The following is a 16,943-nucleotide window of genomic DNA, read 5'->3' as shown; positions in this document are numbered from 1 at the left end:
TCAATGTAACCAATCTACTAAAAAACTATTAGAACTAATAATCAAGTTTGGCAAGGTTGTAAGACGTAAGTCAGTATGCAAAAATCAACTGTCTTTCTATACATTTGTGACAAGCAATCTGAAAATGAAATTAGGAAAACAAACCCATTTACGATAGCAACAGGAAGTATAAAATAGGAAGAAGTTTAACAAAAGATGCACAATTTATATTCTGAAAACTATAAATAGTGCTTAAAGAAAGTAAAGAATATTAAAATAAATGGAAAAACATCCCATGTTCATGGACAGGAAGAATTACTCTTAAGATGTCAATACTCCTGAAATTAATCTACATATGTGATACAATCCTTGTAAGAACCCGAACTGACTTCTTTGTAGAAACTGACAAACTGATTCTAAGATTCATACAGGATTGCAATAGATCCAGAATAGCCATATCAATTTTAAAAAATCTGAAGAAAGTACGAAGACTCACATTACCTGATTTAAAAGCATACCATAAAGCAATGTTAGGACAGTGTGGGTACTGGCATAAGGATAGACACATAGATTAATGAAAAGGAACGGGAGCCCAGAAGTAAAACCACGTCAACTGATTTTCAATAAAGATGCCAAGACCATTCAATTGAGGAAAGAATAGTCTCTTCAACAAATGGCGCTGCAACAACTAGACAGTCACATGCAAAATAATGAAATTTAACCTTTACAAAATTTAACCATATATAAAAATTAATTCAAATGGATCAAAGACATATAAGAGCTGAAACTATAAAACTGTTAGAGAACATAGGAATAAATATTCATGACCTTGGATTTGGCAGTGGATTCTTAGTTATAACATCAAAGCACAAGTAAGAGAGAGAGAAATTGGATTTCATCAAAATTAAAAACTTGTGCTTCAAAGACACTATCAAGAAAGTGACAAGGCAACCCACAGAATGGGAAAAACTGCAGATTATCTGATAAGGGACTTCTATCTAGAATATATAAAAATCTCTCACGACTCAGAAATAAGACAATCCAGTTAAAATAAGGGTAAAGGAGCCGGGCATGGTGGCTCACGCCTGTAATCCCAGAGCTTTGGGAGGTGGAGGTGCACAGATCACCTGGGATCAGGAGTTCACGACCAGCCTGGCCAACGTGGCGAAACCCCATCTCTACTAAAAATACAAAAATTAGCCAGGCGTGGCGGTGCATGCCTGTAATCCCAGCTACTTGGGAGGCTGAGGCAGGAGAATCACTTGAATCTGGGAGGTGGAGGTTGCAGTGGGCCGAGATCGCGCCACTGCACTCCAGCCTGGGCGACAGAGTGAGAATCCGTCTCAAAAAAAAAAAAAACCGAAAAGGAGAAAAAAAGGGTAAAGGATCTCAATAGCCATTTGTTCAAGGCAGATGACACAGATGGCCAAAAAGCATCAGGCAAGGCACAGTGACTCACACCCGTAAATGCCAGCACTTTGGGAGGCTGAAGTGGGAGGATCACTTGAGACCAGCCTGGGCAACAGGAGTTCAAAACCAGCCTGGGCAACATAGTGAGACCTTGTCTCTATTTAAAAAAAAGAAAAAAAATGCATCATCATGGAATGCAAATCAAAACTATAATGAGATGACTACTACAATGAAACTATTACTTCAAACCCACTAGGAAGGCTACAATCAAGAAGTCTGATGAATAGCAAGTACTGAGGATGCAGAGAAGTTGTAACCCTCATATACTGCTGGTGGGCAAACACAATGGTGCATTCACTTTAGAAAATAGTCTGGCACTTCCTCAAATTCTTAAGCATAAAGTTACCAATAATCTAGCAATTCCACTCCTGGGTATATATCCAAAAGAAATGAAAATATATGTCCATAAACACTTGTACATAAATGTTTATATTAGTATTCACAATAGCCAAAAGGTGGAAACAACTGAAATGTCCTTGAAATGAGTAAACAAAATGTGGTATATCCATACAATGGAATATTAGTTGGTCAAAAAAAGGAATGAAGTACTGACATATCCTACAACATGGATATGCCTTGAAAGCAGGCTAAGTGAAAGAAGCCAGTCATAGAAGTCAATGTATTTGATGATTCCATTCTATGAAATGTGTAGAATAGCTCGATCCACAGAGATGAAGATTAGTGGTGGTTGCTTAGGGTTGGGAAGCAGACAGGGGCAAAAGCTAAACTGTACAAGGTTGAAGTGACAACAATGTTCTAACATGGAGTGGAGAGACATATATATATATATATATATATATATATGTCTGTGTATACACTCAAAACCAGAGTTGCACAGTGAATTACAGCTCAATGTTTTTAAAGTGTAGGTTTCTTGCTGTCTTTTTAAAATTTTCTTCTGTGACCAAGAGACTTCCTGAAATCAAGAGACTTCCCTCTTTTGGGGGCATAATAGAGAAAAGCTTAGAAGCTCTTTTCTTCTCTGTGCACCCTCCACCGTACAGCACCTTACTCCCATCTCCTGTTGCTTCAGGAAATCCCAGGTAGCAGGAATTGTAGCTGGGAATGCTGCACTCACTTTCTCTGCGGGGTTTGGTACTCTAATGCTCAGGGAATTAAAACCAGCATCCAGGCAGAACACAGAAGCGAGCCCAAAGATCAGAGTAGAGACAAATTTCCATGTGTAAATGAAAAATTTGCAGGTCTGAGGAACAGCGATGGAGCAAGGAATCAGTTTCCCATCACTAAAGAAGCCTTTACCCAACAGTGGAATCAGGCATAGCTCACAAGTCTCCATTCCCATTTTTCAGGTTAAGGTTAATTAATTATCTTAATAATTCTCCTTCCTCCCTCAGTTTAAGAGGGGATGTCAACAATTATAAAACTTTATACCCTGACCATACTCTCCTAGCTTGGTAAAGGAATTTGTCTCGGGACAGCCTCCTGAGATGTTCTTCTGTGGGTAGCAATCTACTATTACACAGAAGAGTACAGAGCCTGTGACTAAATTGAGAAGCTCAGAAATCCTTTGAAACTATGACAGGAAATTAAAGAAAATAAAAGATGTAAATGAATACTGTTTCATGGATTTCAGAGATAAATAATATAATTAAGTGGCAGATAATGCTTATTTTATTGAAAGAATATAGCTTATGAAGGAAGATTTGTCAATAGAAGTAAAACAAATATTTAAAGCTTGTTACAGGAAAATCTTCAGTGAGCCAAAAAGAGCCTTAGATGAGTTTTAAAGTCTGTAAGATGGTCATAAGAGGTCCTTCAAGTGTTTCCACGATGGTTATCAAAAAGACCTGCTGAATTTCATGATCCCCAAGAAAGTTTCAAATCTACAAATGTGTTAGAATAAGGCAATTCTTGTGATTTTGTTGACTAAGATACTATATCATAGTAGATGCAAATTTATGTGGTTGGCTACTATTACCCTGTTTACTTATTTGATAATATGTAGTTACTACACAGTATTAAGCTATAAAAAAATTAATGACTGTATTATAACAGAAATCACACATTAAAAAATTGGTTTATAGCTCCTATTTCTGGCTATTGTACTTTGGGTAAAATATTTATGTCTCTGCTTAATTTCTTTTTTTTTTTTTGAGTCAGAGTCTCGCTATGTCACCCACGCTGGAATGCAGTGGCATGCTCTTCTTGGCTCACTGCAACCTCCACCTCCTAGGTTCAAGTGATTCTCCTGCCTCAGCCCCCCACCGGTAGCTGGGACTACAGGTGCATGTCATCATGCCTAATTTTTTTATTTTTAGTAGAGATGGAGTTTCGCCATGTTGGCCAGGCTGGTCTCAAACTCCTGACCTCAAGTGATCTGTCCGCTTTAGCTTCCCAAAGTGCTGGGATTACAGGTGTGAGCCACTGCGCCTGGCTGCTTAATTTCTTAATAACACCACCTCATCCTCATGGAGGTGCTGTGAAGACTGCAAGAATTTATATAAAGTGCCTGTTGTAGCGCCTGGTATATAAAAACACAATAAATGTTAGTTCCCCTTGATTAAATAGTATTTGTTATAAAAAGCTGAATATCTGGCTACTGTTTGGAAATGTTGGTCTTTTATATACCACTGTTTCCATTTAAAAAAAAACAAAAACCCATGATATATTTTATTTATAATATTTTTTGCTTTTTCTGTTTTCTTTTTGTTGTTGTTGGGGGGTGGGGTGGGCAGGGTCTGGCTCTGTTGCCCAGGCTGGAACGCAGGGAGTGCAGTGGTGCAGTCATGGTTCACTGCTGCTTTAACCTACCCAGGCTCAGGTGATCCTCCTGCCTCAGCTCCCTAAGAAGCTGGGTCTACAAGCATGTGCCACCACACCTGGCTAGTTTTTTGTAGAGATGCGGTTTTTCCATGTTGCCCAGGCTCGTCCCAAACTCCTGGCCTCAACTGATCCACCTGCCTAGGCCTCCCAAAGTGCTAGGATTACAGGCATAAGCCACTGTGCCCGGCCCCTTATTTATCATATTTTCTTTATAAGCAGTATTTATGGGCTAAAAAATATAGAGTAATTTAAATTTTTCATGAGTTTAAAGTAAAAAATAAGGTTAAAAACACATTTTGAACCCTAACAGTTACTTTATTACCTTTATATCCTTAATTTTCTGCCTTTCAAAGTTGTTAATAGTTTCCTCCAGATGACGACTTGTTCGGCTAGCATCCATTGCAGCTCTCTGTAATTCCGTTTCTGCCTACAAAAGTATTCCCCAACCAAAGATATAAAAAAAAAATGAAAATTCATTCAGTTGAGCTTACTGGTAAATTCTACCATTGTGCAGTACTGGCTTTTTGGCATAACAGTGTAAATTGTTAATATTATATTTTACCATATATAATAAAATGATCTATGTAAGCACATGCAGAATAAAAAACTTTATTTACTGACTTGATTCACGATCTAGAAAAAAAAACCCCAAGGACAAAAACTACCCCCAAATCCTTCCTTTTCTGTCTAAAAAATCATTTTTTTTTTTCCAGACACCCTTGGATAACCTACTGTAAAACCATGTCCCATATTTTCTACTGCTTCCCTCTATTTCACTATCTGTGCCATTTATCAAAAATTATTTTTCTTTTGTCTCTCTCTCTCTCCGTTAGCCATTTCTCCCCTGAAAAGGACTTATGACTTAGTAAAGATTATTTCAATTCTCTCAATTACAGATTATCTTTTTTTTTTTTTTTTTGAGGCGGAGTCTCGCTCTGTCGCCCGGACTGGAGTGCAGTGGCCAGATCTCAGCTCACTGCAAGCTCCGCCTCCCGGGTTTACGCCATTCTCCTGCCTCAGCCTCCCGAGGAGCTGGGACTACAGGCGCCCGCCACCTCGCCCGGCTAGTTTTTTTTTGTATTTTCAGTAGAGACGGGGTTTCACCGTGTTAGCCAGGATGGTCTCGATCTCCTGACCTCGTGATCCGCCCGTCTCGGCCTCCCAAAGTGCTGGGATTACAGGCTTGAGCCACCGCGCCTGGCCTTATTTTATTTTATTTTTTTGATAGAGTTTTGCTCTTGTTGCCCAGGCTAGAGTGCAGTGGCGCAATCTCGGCTCACCGCAACCTCCACCTCCTGGATTCAAGCGATTCTTCTTACTCAGCCTCCTGAGTAGCTAGGATTATAGGCGCATGCCACCATGCCCAGCTAATTTTGTGTATTTTTAGAAGAGATGGGGCACCCGCCTCAGCCTCCCAAAGTGCAGGGATTACAAGTGTAAGCCACCGCGCCCGGCCTATTATCTCCTACTCTTTATGCTTATCTCATAGGACTATTGTATGGATTACATGAAATCATCTTTGGAAAGGACTAAGGAGAGTGGCACACAGTAGAGAGACCTACAGCTATGACAAGTTCTACCACTGAGAGTTTGATCTTTAAAATGTACAACATTGAGGTATTTTGGGTTAGCAGGTATATAACCAAGACTCTTTCTACCTTGCTTGCTTCTACTTGTTCTCCAAATGCATTAAATATTCCTAACTCTGTAATATCCTCATCAGGTGGAATATAATATACACTACAAAATATTTCAGCATGGGATTTCTACTTGTAGATTCTTCTTTACAAGACAACCATGTTACACTGCTTCTATTTAGTTAATGCTTATTACAAAAAAATAAATACACTAGTAACTAATGAATTAGATGGCAAGTCTAACACATTTGGACATGTACTCATATTATCTGATCTGTACTGTCCAATCAGTATGGTGGCCACTAGCCATATGGGGCTATTTTCATTAAAACTAATTAAAATTAAATAAAAAATTAAAAACTAGCTCCAAAATTACTCTAGTTGTATTTCAAGAACTCAATAGCCATATACAGCCAGTGGCTATAGTACTGTCAAGCGCAGAATATTTCTAATCTAATTGTGTATCTCTCTTTAAGCATCTCCTCTGCTAGAACAAAAGTTGCCCAAAAATATTTAAGATTTTTTCTTAAACGGTAACACAGAAATTTAAAAAGGCACGGCCCAATTTTCGGATTGAATTCTTCCTAATAAAGTTTTGTTTCTTGTGCTAATATTACATTTACTCAAAAGTCACATATATCATCATTTAATAATTTTTTTTTTTTTTTTTTTTTTTTTTTTTTTTTTTTTTTTTTTTTTTTGAGACGGAGTCTTGCTCTGCCACCCAGGCTGGAGTACAGTGGCCGGATCTCAGCTCACTGCAAGCTCCGCCTCCCGGGTTTACGCCATTCTCCTGCCTCAGCCTCCCGAGTAGCTGGGACTACAGGCGCCCGCCTCGTCGCCCGGCTAGTTTTTTGTATTTTTTTAAGTAGAGACAGGGTTTCACCGTATTAGCCAGGATGGTCTCGATCTCCTGACCTCGTGATCCGCCCGTCTCGGCCTCCCAAAGTGCTGGGATTACAGGCTTGAGCCACCGCGCCCGGCCCATTTAATAATTAATCATAGAAAAAGTTTGCATTTGTTGTCAAAGTTCTGTGATAAGTAATACCGTGACATTTAGCTTTTGCTTTCTTTTTCAAGAAAATGTATAAATTGAAACAAGTAAAAGGGTTTACTATAAGGATCCATTTCTTGACACACCACTTTATTACCCACCTGTGACTGAAATTTTTCATAAAGGAAAAAATATATTTCAAAGAGAGTATAACAATTCTTTCAATAAATTTATATACCCACAGAATTATACACACTTACAATTAGGTTATATATTAATTGTAACCATGTATCAATTATGGTTACTTTTGTAATTAGGTTCATTCAACTACACATTTTCAAGATATTAAGTACTTAAAATTATATTCATTTATACCTCTCTGTATTTGTATATACATTTACCATATGGGCTGCAGAGTTTTTAAAAATCATACAAACTTTCAACTTATTCATAACCAGGAATCAAAAACATTTCTCTATATTTCTGTGTTTGAGATTCTTTAAACTACAACTTCATTACAGGAAATTCAAAGATAAAATAGAGCTCCTCTGAAGACTTACTACTATGAAAAAATCTCTAACAGTTACTTGATACACGTTAACCTTGTGCTAGTGAGAATATTCAAGCAGACTAATTCCTAATACTGTTTATTACACATGACTGATGCAGCTCTTTACTTGTGACTACTTCCTTTTGACTCATGTCTTTACCCTCCTCATTTACTGATATTTTCATTTTAAAATTTAGAAGGGTAAGTAGAGTTGGCTAAATCAGGAAAGCATGGGGAAACAGAAGCCATAGCTGGGATATGTGTAGCTTCACCTTCTATCACCCTCCAGCAACTACTATTTATTTCTGAAAGTCTCAAATCCCTTTACTTGAGCATAGCAACTCACCCAAAGTAACACATCCATTTTTAGCAAAGAGAATATAGATTTCTAATATTTCTTCTTTTCACTGAAAATTCTTCAAAATTCTATAATATACCAACTTGAATAGGAAATGCTTTGTATTAAAATACTAAGATACAACTCCATGAATAAAGATATTTGTGTATTAAATGGAATTAGTTAAGAGTTTAAAATGATTTTTAAAAGGGTAAGCCAGATTGGTATTTGTGACACTGCATTACAGGAAGCTTGTTTAGAAGCCACCCGGAGTCCTACTTTGGGGGGTGAGCAGGCAGGGCCCTGGAATTGTTCTTTTCCCTATCCTCTCTATCAGAGTGACTCTATCTTATCTTACATATCAAACTTAAACATACTTCTACATATATGAATTTTAAGAGTTTATCCTGGGCCGGGCGCGGTGGCTCAAGCCTGTAATCCCAGCACTTTGGGAGGCCGAGATGGGTGGATCGCGAGGTCAGGAGATCGAGACCAACCTAGCTAACACGGCGAAACCCCGTCTCTACTAAAAAATACAAAAAACTAGCCGGGCGAGTTGGCGGGCGCCTGTAGTCCCAGCTACTTGGGAGGCTGAGGCAGGAGAATGGCGTAAACCCGGGAGGCGGAGCTTGCAGTGAGCTGAGATCCGGCCACTGCACTCCAGCCTGGGCTACAGAGCGAGACTCCGTCTCAAAAAAAAAAAAAAAAAAAAAGAGTTTATCCTGGGAAATATTCCATGATACTATGATTGAATATTTGTATATTTATATTGACTACATTTGTATGTAGATTGTCCTTCATGTTTTGGTCTCAGGTTGTTAAAATACACAAGTTGCAGATCTTACCCAGTAAGCACATTGATTCACCTGTGGCAATAACCTCTTAGGTTGTATTTATCTCCCCACCATGTGAACCCACAGACCTGCTTCATCTGTGCTCTAAGATTGTCTCCCTTCCACAGCAGTTTACAGCACAGTATTCAAGTCAGAAAAAGGTTTGTCTTAGGAATAGATTAGTTTCTGTGTTTAGTGTAGACACCAGTACTCCTGATTCAATCTTGCCAACTACTCAGGATTCCAGATGTCTTCATGTATCACCACCTCCCCAACAAAGAACACAACAAAACAAAAAATTTTGATCCCTAGCTTAATTCTTAAACACTGGTGAACCCCCCCCCGGCACCCCAACCCACAGCCTCTGCCTTGATCTCTAGTTATCAGTCATAAATTTTCCAGCATTCTCTGGTTTGTCTGACTTGCTTAAAACACAGATTCTATCATCTCCATTTGCAGATCTTATGCCACTATGACCATCTAGATGTTTCTGTCCCAGTCTCCAGTGGGCACTCCACTCCCAGCCCTATGGCTGCCCATTTTTGTTTAGTACGAAGTTGGACTTCTGTACCTTTGGTCCAAAGGAAGAAGGACCAAGCAATTGGTGCAGCCCCAAATCGCTGCTCAAGGGACTCCCCTCAGGAATGGAGGTGTTCTGGAACCTCAAATGCTCTCAAAGAGCCACTCCTCATGTGGTTTCTGGCTGAGCTGGGCAGTAACAACCTTAAGGAAGTAGGAAGGAGACACATAGAAGGAATGGAAAAAAGAGGCGGTAGGGATGTTAGTGCTTTTTCTTTTTTTTTTGAGACAGAGTTTCACTTTGTTTTCCAGGCTGTAGTGCAGTGGTGTGATCTCAGCTCACCACAACCTCCATCTCCCAGTTCAAGTGATTCTCTTGCCTCAGCCTCCCAAGTAGCTGAGACTACAGGCACGTGCTACCATGCCTGGCTAATTTTTGTATTTTTAGTAGAGACGGCATTTCACTATGTTGGCCAGGATGGTCTCAAACTCCTGACCTCATGATCTGCCCGCCTTGGCCTCCCAAAGTGCTGGGATTACAAGCGTAAGCCAATGCACCCGGCCAGATGTTAGTGCTTTCTACACAGTCCTACCTATCTTAGTTGCTGGCAGTTAGGCACTATTTTGTATGCTTTTGTTTAGTAATGAACAAGGCACATTGTAGTTTAAGAAATAGTCATGTTTAACAGAACCTTGTTACAGTAGACAGTCGTGTCTAGGTTTGTGTCCAACTTGGATCTTAATTATACTCTTAAGTCTCCCTCCTGAGGTTAACTGGCTGGAAGTCATGATTTCACATAGTTGTTTTCTTTCTTTCTTTCTTTTTTTTTTGAGACGAGTCTGGCTCTGTCGCCCAGACTGGAGTGCAGTGGCGCAATCTCGGCTCACTGCAAGCTCCGCCTCCCAGGTTCACGCCATTCTCCTGCCTCAGCCTCCAGAGTAGTTACGACTACAGGCGCCCGCCACCACGCCCGGCTAATTTTTTGTATTTTTAGCAGAGACGGGGTTTCACTGTGTTAGCCAGGATGGTCTCGATCTCCTGACCTTGTGATCCGCCTGCCTCAGCCTCCCAAAGTGCTGGGATTACAGGGGTGAGCTACCACGCCTGGCCCACATAATTGCTGTATTTCTAAAAGATGAAGGAAATTAAATGGGAAAATTTTCTTTCCTTTTCTCAAAACAGGGCATAGAGGACACTGATATATTAGGATTAACGATAGATCTTTAAGTTAATTGTAGAATTAATATTTAGTCATCACCATGTGAAAATAAAATTCAGAAATCTGAATTTCCTCTTTATAAAAACATCTGAATTTTTTGTTTGTTCATTTGCAAAGTCTACTGTGTAAAACAATATAAGGGGATTTGAATTAGGTGGTGTAACCTCTTTAAAATTAGACAATTTCTATACTGAGAATTTCTAAATGCATTTCTTTTCAATCTTTATATTCAAATTCTCTACTCATTTAAAAGTAAAAATGCACAATTTCTATATACATTTACTTTTGTACTCCATACCTTAAACATTTTTTTAAAGACCCAAATTCAAAGGATACAATAACATGTCGATCAGATGGGTTTCGCTGACGTGTTCTTTCTAACTGAGTTAACTGCTTAGCTTCTCGATTCCTTGCTGTGAATGTTGCCTTGAGGTCATCCTGCAAATTGGCATTTTTTTGTTAGTAAAAATGTCTGACTTAAGAAAATTCACACACTCTGTTTTAAGAATGGAAGAATATTTCTTGTGTGATCCTGGTACCATTACCACAGGAATTACAAGTATTACATAATTAGTGTCTATGTATGTGAGAATGTGTTAATATTCTCTCAAAATAATGACACAATTTCAGTGCAAAACTATGAACCATAATAGATATATGTATATAAATGTGTAATTTTGATGGTGGGAGTGGTTACATGGGTATAAACATTTGTCAAAACTCAATGATCACTTAAAATGGAAGAATTGTATTGCACATAAATCTGGGGCTCCCAACTCCCAGGTCTATCAGGAACTGGGCCAGCACAGCAGGTGAGCAGGGGGCAAGCTAGTATTAAGGCCTGAGCTCTGCCTCTTGTTAGATCAGAGGCAGCATTAGATGCTCATAGGAGTGCAAACCCTATTGTGAACTAAATAAAAATTGTCTTCCACAAAACCGGTCCCTGGTGCCAAAAAGGTTGGGGACTGCTGATGTAAATTAAAATTACACTTCAATAAAGTTAGTTTTAAAAATAGAACTCTCTCACACATTTTAAAAGTCTAAATGCTATCACCTGCTTTAAACAAAAACTTATATTCATATAGTAAAGCAATTTCTGTCCATGTATTTTTCATGATTATAATTATTTTAAAGTTTCCATAATAATGTCTATGTTGTCTATGTTGCTACAGTATACTTAATAAGCTCATTAAAAATATTTCATTATTCTTAAAGAGCTAAGGGACCTTTCAGAGTAAAAAGAATGACTATATACTAGTTTGTATTTCTTTCTTTTTTTTTTTTTTTGAGACAGAGTCTCGCACTGTCGCCCAGGCTGGAGTGCAGTGGCACTATCTTAGCTCACTGCAACCTCTGCCTCCCGGGTTCAAGCGATTTTCTTGCCTCAGCCTCCTGAGTAGCTGGGATTACAGGTGCACATCACCACGCCCAGCTAATTTTTTTGTATTTTTAGTAGAGACAGGGTTCCACTATGTTGGCCAGGATGGTCTCAAACTCCTGACCTCGTGATCTGCCCTCCTCAGCCTCTCCGAGTGCTGAGATTACACGCATGAGCCACCACTCCTGGCCACTACTTTGTATTTCTTATTAAAAAAACAATTGGAAACCTCATACTCTTTGCCAGAGTAACTCATAGTAAGTGAGAAAATGGATTTACTTACCCATTTCATTTTCACAATGGTCCCATAAGCTTTCAAGGGTTCAACTACTTTGGCTTCAAGTCTTTCAACCTATTGAAAATTATTAAAATTTTAAATTAGAATGCTTAACCTTTTAGCCTATAAATAAAAGGCTAATCACTAGAAATTAGTAAGACTCAGAATCTAAACTCAAACACATTAAAAACTGTTAAGCTGCACAGTAATAGTAAAAGTAGAAAAGCATCTGGTAAGCAAAATGACAAGAAAATGTCTCAGGAGCTCATCCTGGCCACATCATCATCTTAGGATTACTTTGTTACCTTAAAGTAGTAGTTTAAGGGTGTTAAGAGGGCTCAAATTTTAATACAGCCAACATTTTCAGTGTGTTCAGCACAGTACTGGATACTTTAGGTATATTATCTCTGAACTGTAATAGCTCAACTTTTCAGAAAAGAAAATCAAAGCTGAAAAACAGAGCATCTTGGAAACATTTAAAGCAACATAACCTTCAAAAGCAAAAAAGCTTAGAGATCACTGTATTTGCTGCATTTTTTTTTCTGAGAAGCCATTTGTGAATTATCAAAGCCTACAGAACAAGATAAATGGTCTGAGTTGCTGAGCTGTCAAACTGTATGTCTCATCTCTGTTTCATTTAGAATTAAATAGTTTTTCTTCAACGTTATAGGTTTTTAAATCACATTTTGAGTAATTGCTTCTTTTACAAGTAGCACTAGTGGAAGGCACTGAAGAGACAGATTTTTTTTTTAAGGCAAGTATTTAAATACAGCATAGGAAAAATAACTCTCTTGGACATTAAAATTTTTTCTCTCAAGATAGGTGACATGTATTCAATTGCTTAAAATGAACATGTCATATTTTAATAGCAGGAAAAGGGCTTTTTAATGATACATATTTATATAATTGACAAATACACAATTTCATATTGATTTTTCTTTAGTTTCTGTAAACAAATGTATATGACTGTTTTGTTTTAAAATATTAGGAAAATAAAAATCAACTTCCCATTAAGTATTCAAATATTAGAAATCCTAAAATCATGGATATTCAGGACAGTTTGGTTTACACCATTTCTTATAATCCATACTGATTATTCAGCTTAAGGATTATCTAAGTCTTTTTTCTGTTCTCCTTTTTGTTGCCTACCTTTTTGTCATTGTTCATTAGGACCTCCACCATTTGGTAAGCAAGGGAAATAAAAGGAGAACAAATGCAAATCAATTCACTTTGCTATTTGATAAATAGCATAAAGGTTTTCTACAAAGGGGCACTGAAATTATTGGCTAAAATAAGATTTTAGGATTACCTGTGAATATAAATTATCTTTGAAACATTAAGTTTCCAGTTAGATGTAACTGAGAGTTACTTGTTTATTACAGAAGAAGTTTCATGACAAGAACTCAACATTTTTCTAAAAGTACCTCCAAACATGATTACTCTTCAAATTTGCATGGATAGCAATGATGAGTTCAATTTTTTTTATACTTACTCTATTTTTTGAAAATTGAAATTTCCATTTTAGGTTCTTTTTTTTTTTTTTTTTTTTTTGAGACGGAGTCTCGCGCTGTCACCCAGGCTGGAGTGCTGTGGCCGGATCTCAGCTCACTGCAAGCTCCGCCTCCCGGGTTCACGCCATTCTCCTGCCTCAGCCTCCCGAGTAGCTGGGACTACAGGCGCCGCCACCTCGCCCGGCTAGTTTTTTGTAGTTTTTAGTAGAGACGGGGTTTCATCGTGTTAGTCAGGATGGTCTCGATCTCCTGACCTCGTGATCCGCCCGTCTCGGCCTCCCAAAGTGCTAGGATTACAGGCTTGAGCCACCGCGCCCGGCCCCATTTTAGGTTCTGATGAGAAAAGTACAAAACAGCAACGCATTTCTAAATGGGCAACTTCTGATAAGTTCACCTATGTTGTGAAACTGAAAATAAATACAAGTAAAAGTGCTCATTAAGTATTTAAAGGAAAAAAATGGGCTTTTAGAAAGAAAACAATCACAAGGATACCTCTCCTGCTACCCAGAGCAAAAAGTCCACATGGTGTCTCAGTATTGGTTTGCTTTCATGATATAATTCATAGCATTTTGTTGTTGTTGTTGTTGTTAGTAAACCATTGGTCAATTTTCCAATTGGATGCAGCAATGATCTCTTGCCCATTTATTAATAATTTATCCATCCACATTACCATTCCCAACATTTCCATCTCTAGTCATTCTTTAAAATGTACTTACGTGCTACACAAGACATTAAGTTATGCTTATTTTCTTCCCCCTGTGTACTATTCCCACTACCCCCCAGTAAACAGCCACCCCTTGGCCAAAAGTTGGCCAATAAAGTGGGGAAATTCAAGACTTCAGGATTCCCTAAAATTTAGCTTGAAAACGGTAAAATAAAACACAGAAAGCTTCTCTTTTTTTTGAGACAGAGTCTCGCTCTGTCGCCCAGGCTGGAGTGCAGTGGCGTGATCTCGGCTCACTGCGAGCTCTGCCTCCCGGGTTCACGCCATTCTCCTGCTTCAGCCTCCCAAGTAGCTGGGACTACAGGAGCCCCGCCACCTCGCCCGGCTAATTTTTTTATAGTTTTAGTAGAGACAGGGTTTCATCGTGTTAGCCAGGATGGTCTCGATCTCCTGACCTCGTGATCTGCCCGCCTCGGCCTCCCAAAGTGCTGGGATTACAGGCGTGAGCCACCGCGCCCGGCCGAAAGCTTCTCTTTAATAGATTCACGCAGTGTTATAGACATGAAAATGTAGGTTTCATCAAGTTTGTATCCACCTCTGCAGTTAGGTAGATTACAAGTGAAAGTTTCCACGGTTCCTTCATCCACTACTTCATGGCTCATTCATAACAATGACACTGTGATCTCACTCCATACCTCTGCTTGTCGATAATCCTGAAGTTTGGCAAACTCATCAGCAAAGTTCATCAGGCCCAGCTTTAAATGTGGGGTCTCTGTAGCAGCATACGCGTTGATTTCATTCACCAGGAGGTCGGCTTTGTCTCTCAGCCTGGCAGTTTTCCGCACATAGGCAGCGAAGATTTGGCATAGTTCTCCAAAATGCTTCTCCACATTTGAGACAGCTGTTTGTAGTTGTTTCGTTTGAGCGTTCCTAGAGAAAAAGGTGACACAAAAGGCAAAATACTCTCGTTAGAGATGAGAAGGCTTCACGTTAATGTAACATGCGAACATTCCCCGGGCATTCTGCAGCTTTGAAGACACAAACCCACCAACGATCCACCGTCTCCCGGCGCGGACTGCTCTCCATGGGGTCCTGACCTCACTATCCCGGCAGTGTAGGCACAGGAAGAGGCACAGGAAGAGGCCCAGGCCGGGTGGGCCTGGCCTTAACTGGGGAGGTGGCTGGTCTGGCTGCTCCGCGCAGCGCGGCCTGGGAGCCCGGCTGCCTCCTAGGCTTCTGCACTGCCCGCGGCAGTGTGGGGACCCAAGACCCGGAGGCGTGGGTGGGTGGCAGCCGGCCGGGCCCCGGGCTCCCCTTCGCCGCCGGCGCTGGCTGCAGCCCAGGGAATTAGGCCCCAGGCCACAGCTGGGACCGTGCAGCCTGCCGCCCAGGGTCGGAATACGGCGCAGAGGCCCCACGGACAGAGGCTCCACTTCCCTCACCCCAGCCCTCCAGTGTGGGCGGCCCTGGGCAGCTGGGCTCGGGCTGTTACCGGTTTTCCAGGGTGCGCCTCATCATGCTGCCTCGCGCACGGCAGGGGACCTTGCGGGGGCCCAAGGACGGGGATTCCAAGGCGCCTGGGCGCGCGCCGGGGCGCAAGCAGCCGCCGGGAGCCGGAGAGCCCGCCCCTCGCGCCGCCGCGCCAGCCCGAGCGTTTCTATGGAAACGGGGCGCGCGCCCCCGCGGTCAATGCCCGAGGCAGCCTGAGCGCGGCTGGGGCTCGGAAAGCGCAAAGCAGCGAGGGACCAAGACGGTGATGGGGCGCCCACCCCTGCAGAGCCGCCTGCGCGGTCGTCCCGCGCGTCCCTGCCGGCGAAGCGTGTGGGAAGCACCGCGGGGCTGCGGCTCCTTCATCCTCCCTAACAGCCGCGCTTACCAGACACTCAGCCTCCAGGGCTGCTCGGCTACACCGAGCAGAGAAAAGACGCCGGCCCGCCGGGAACTAGGAGGGAGATGTGAAACCAGAGGCCTGGGGGCCGCGTCTCCGCCTGTACTACTTGTAGTCTCGTACCAGACGCGTCCACTTCGTTGCTTAATCTGAAAACGTGGGCTCTTGAGAGCTGCCCTTGGAAGGAGCGGTGCTTACTGCCTAACTTTCCATTTGTTCAGCAAATACGTATCAAGTTCCGACTTCGCGGAAGAGATTGTGTTAGACACTGGGAATAACAGACACATAATTAAGAAGCAGGGATCCCGGACCTGAAGGGCCTGAGCGTTGGATGAGGAGGCAACGCTTACACGGAACCTGTGCTGAGATAAAAAACGAACAGTTCTGGCTCTCGGGGTTGGCCTGGGGCAACAAAAATTCAAAAAGACTAAAACCCCAAACAAACAGGAGGCTCTCCTTTGTCCTTTGAACGCCTCTGTCCCTTTGACCCTACTGTCCTTCGCGTGTGCTGCTTTTCCCAGTAAACACTGCAAGGACTCCATTCAGACTTTATTTATTTATATGTATTTTTGAGATGGAGTCTTGCTTTGTTGCCCAGACTGGAGTGTAGTGACACAATCTTGGCTCACTGCAACCTCCACCTCCTGGGTTCAAGCGATTCTGCTGCCTCAGCCTCCCAAATAGCTGGGATTACAGGCGTGCACCACTATGCTGGCCTAATTTTTTGTATTTTTAGTAGATATGGGGTTGCGCCATGTTGGCCAGGCTGGTCTTGAACTCTTGGCTTCAAGTGACCTGCCCCCCTTCAGCCTCCCAAAGTGCTGGGATTACACGCATGATCCTCAATTCAGACTTTATCTGCTTCGAGAAACCTCTCTGGGATCCTCCCACACTTCGCTTTT

At 41.2% G+C, this 16,943-nt stretch overlaps 1 protein-coding gene across 9 annotated transcripts in view; it reads right to left on the bottom strand.

The window, feature by feature from the left end:
- The window catches only part of CIBAR1 (CBY1 interacting BAR domain containing 1), a 31,745-nt gene extending 15,260 nt beyond the window's left edge, over positions 1 to 16,485 (bottom strand). For 6 of the 9 annotated variants that reach the window (XR_004435502.1, XR_004435500.1, XR_004435501.1 and 3 more), the window contains exons 1-6: positions 15,202 to 15,625; positions 14,849 to 15,083; positions 11,985 to 12,053; positions 10,660 to 10,761; positions 7,026 to 7,031; positions 4,556 to 4,660 (exon numbers count right to left, since the gene is read on the bottom strand). Coding sequence is in view for 4 of the 9 variants with exons in the window: in XM_033203608.1 (XP_033059499.1) it covers positions 4,556 to 4,660; positions 7,026 to 7,031; positions 10,660 to 10,761; positions 11,985 to 12,053; positions 14,849 to 15,083; positions 15,202 to 15,239 (555 nt within the window). In the remaining 5 variants the exon portion in view is untranslated. Of the gene's footprint in view, positions 1 to 4,555; positions 4,661 to 7,025; positions 7,032 to 10,659; positions 10,762 to 11,984; positions 12,054 to 14,848; positions 15,084 to 15,201; positions 15,626 to 15,645 lie in introns of those variants that run through there. The other 3 variants (XR_004435504.1, XM_033203609.1, XR_004435503.1) reach the window with 2 other exon arrangements.
- Positions 16,486 to 16,943: the final 458 nt, after the last annotated feature.

This window comes from Trachypithecus francoisi, unplaced genomic scaffold (assembly GCF_009764315.1).
Source record: "Trachypithecus francoisi isolate TF-2019V2 unplaced genomic scaffold, Tfra_2.0 Lachesis_group7, whole genome shotgun sequence".
Taxonomy (NCBI): Eukaryota; Metazoa; Chordata; class Mammalia; order Primates; family Cercopithecidae; genus Trachypithecus; species Trachypithecus francoisi.
The sequence above is the reverse complement of the archived record's forward strand: the minus strand, read 5'-3'. Positions and strand labels throughout refer to the sequence as shown.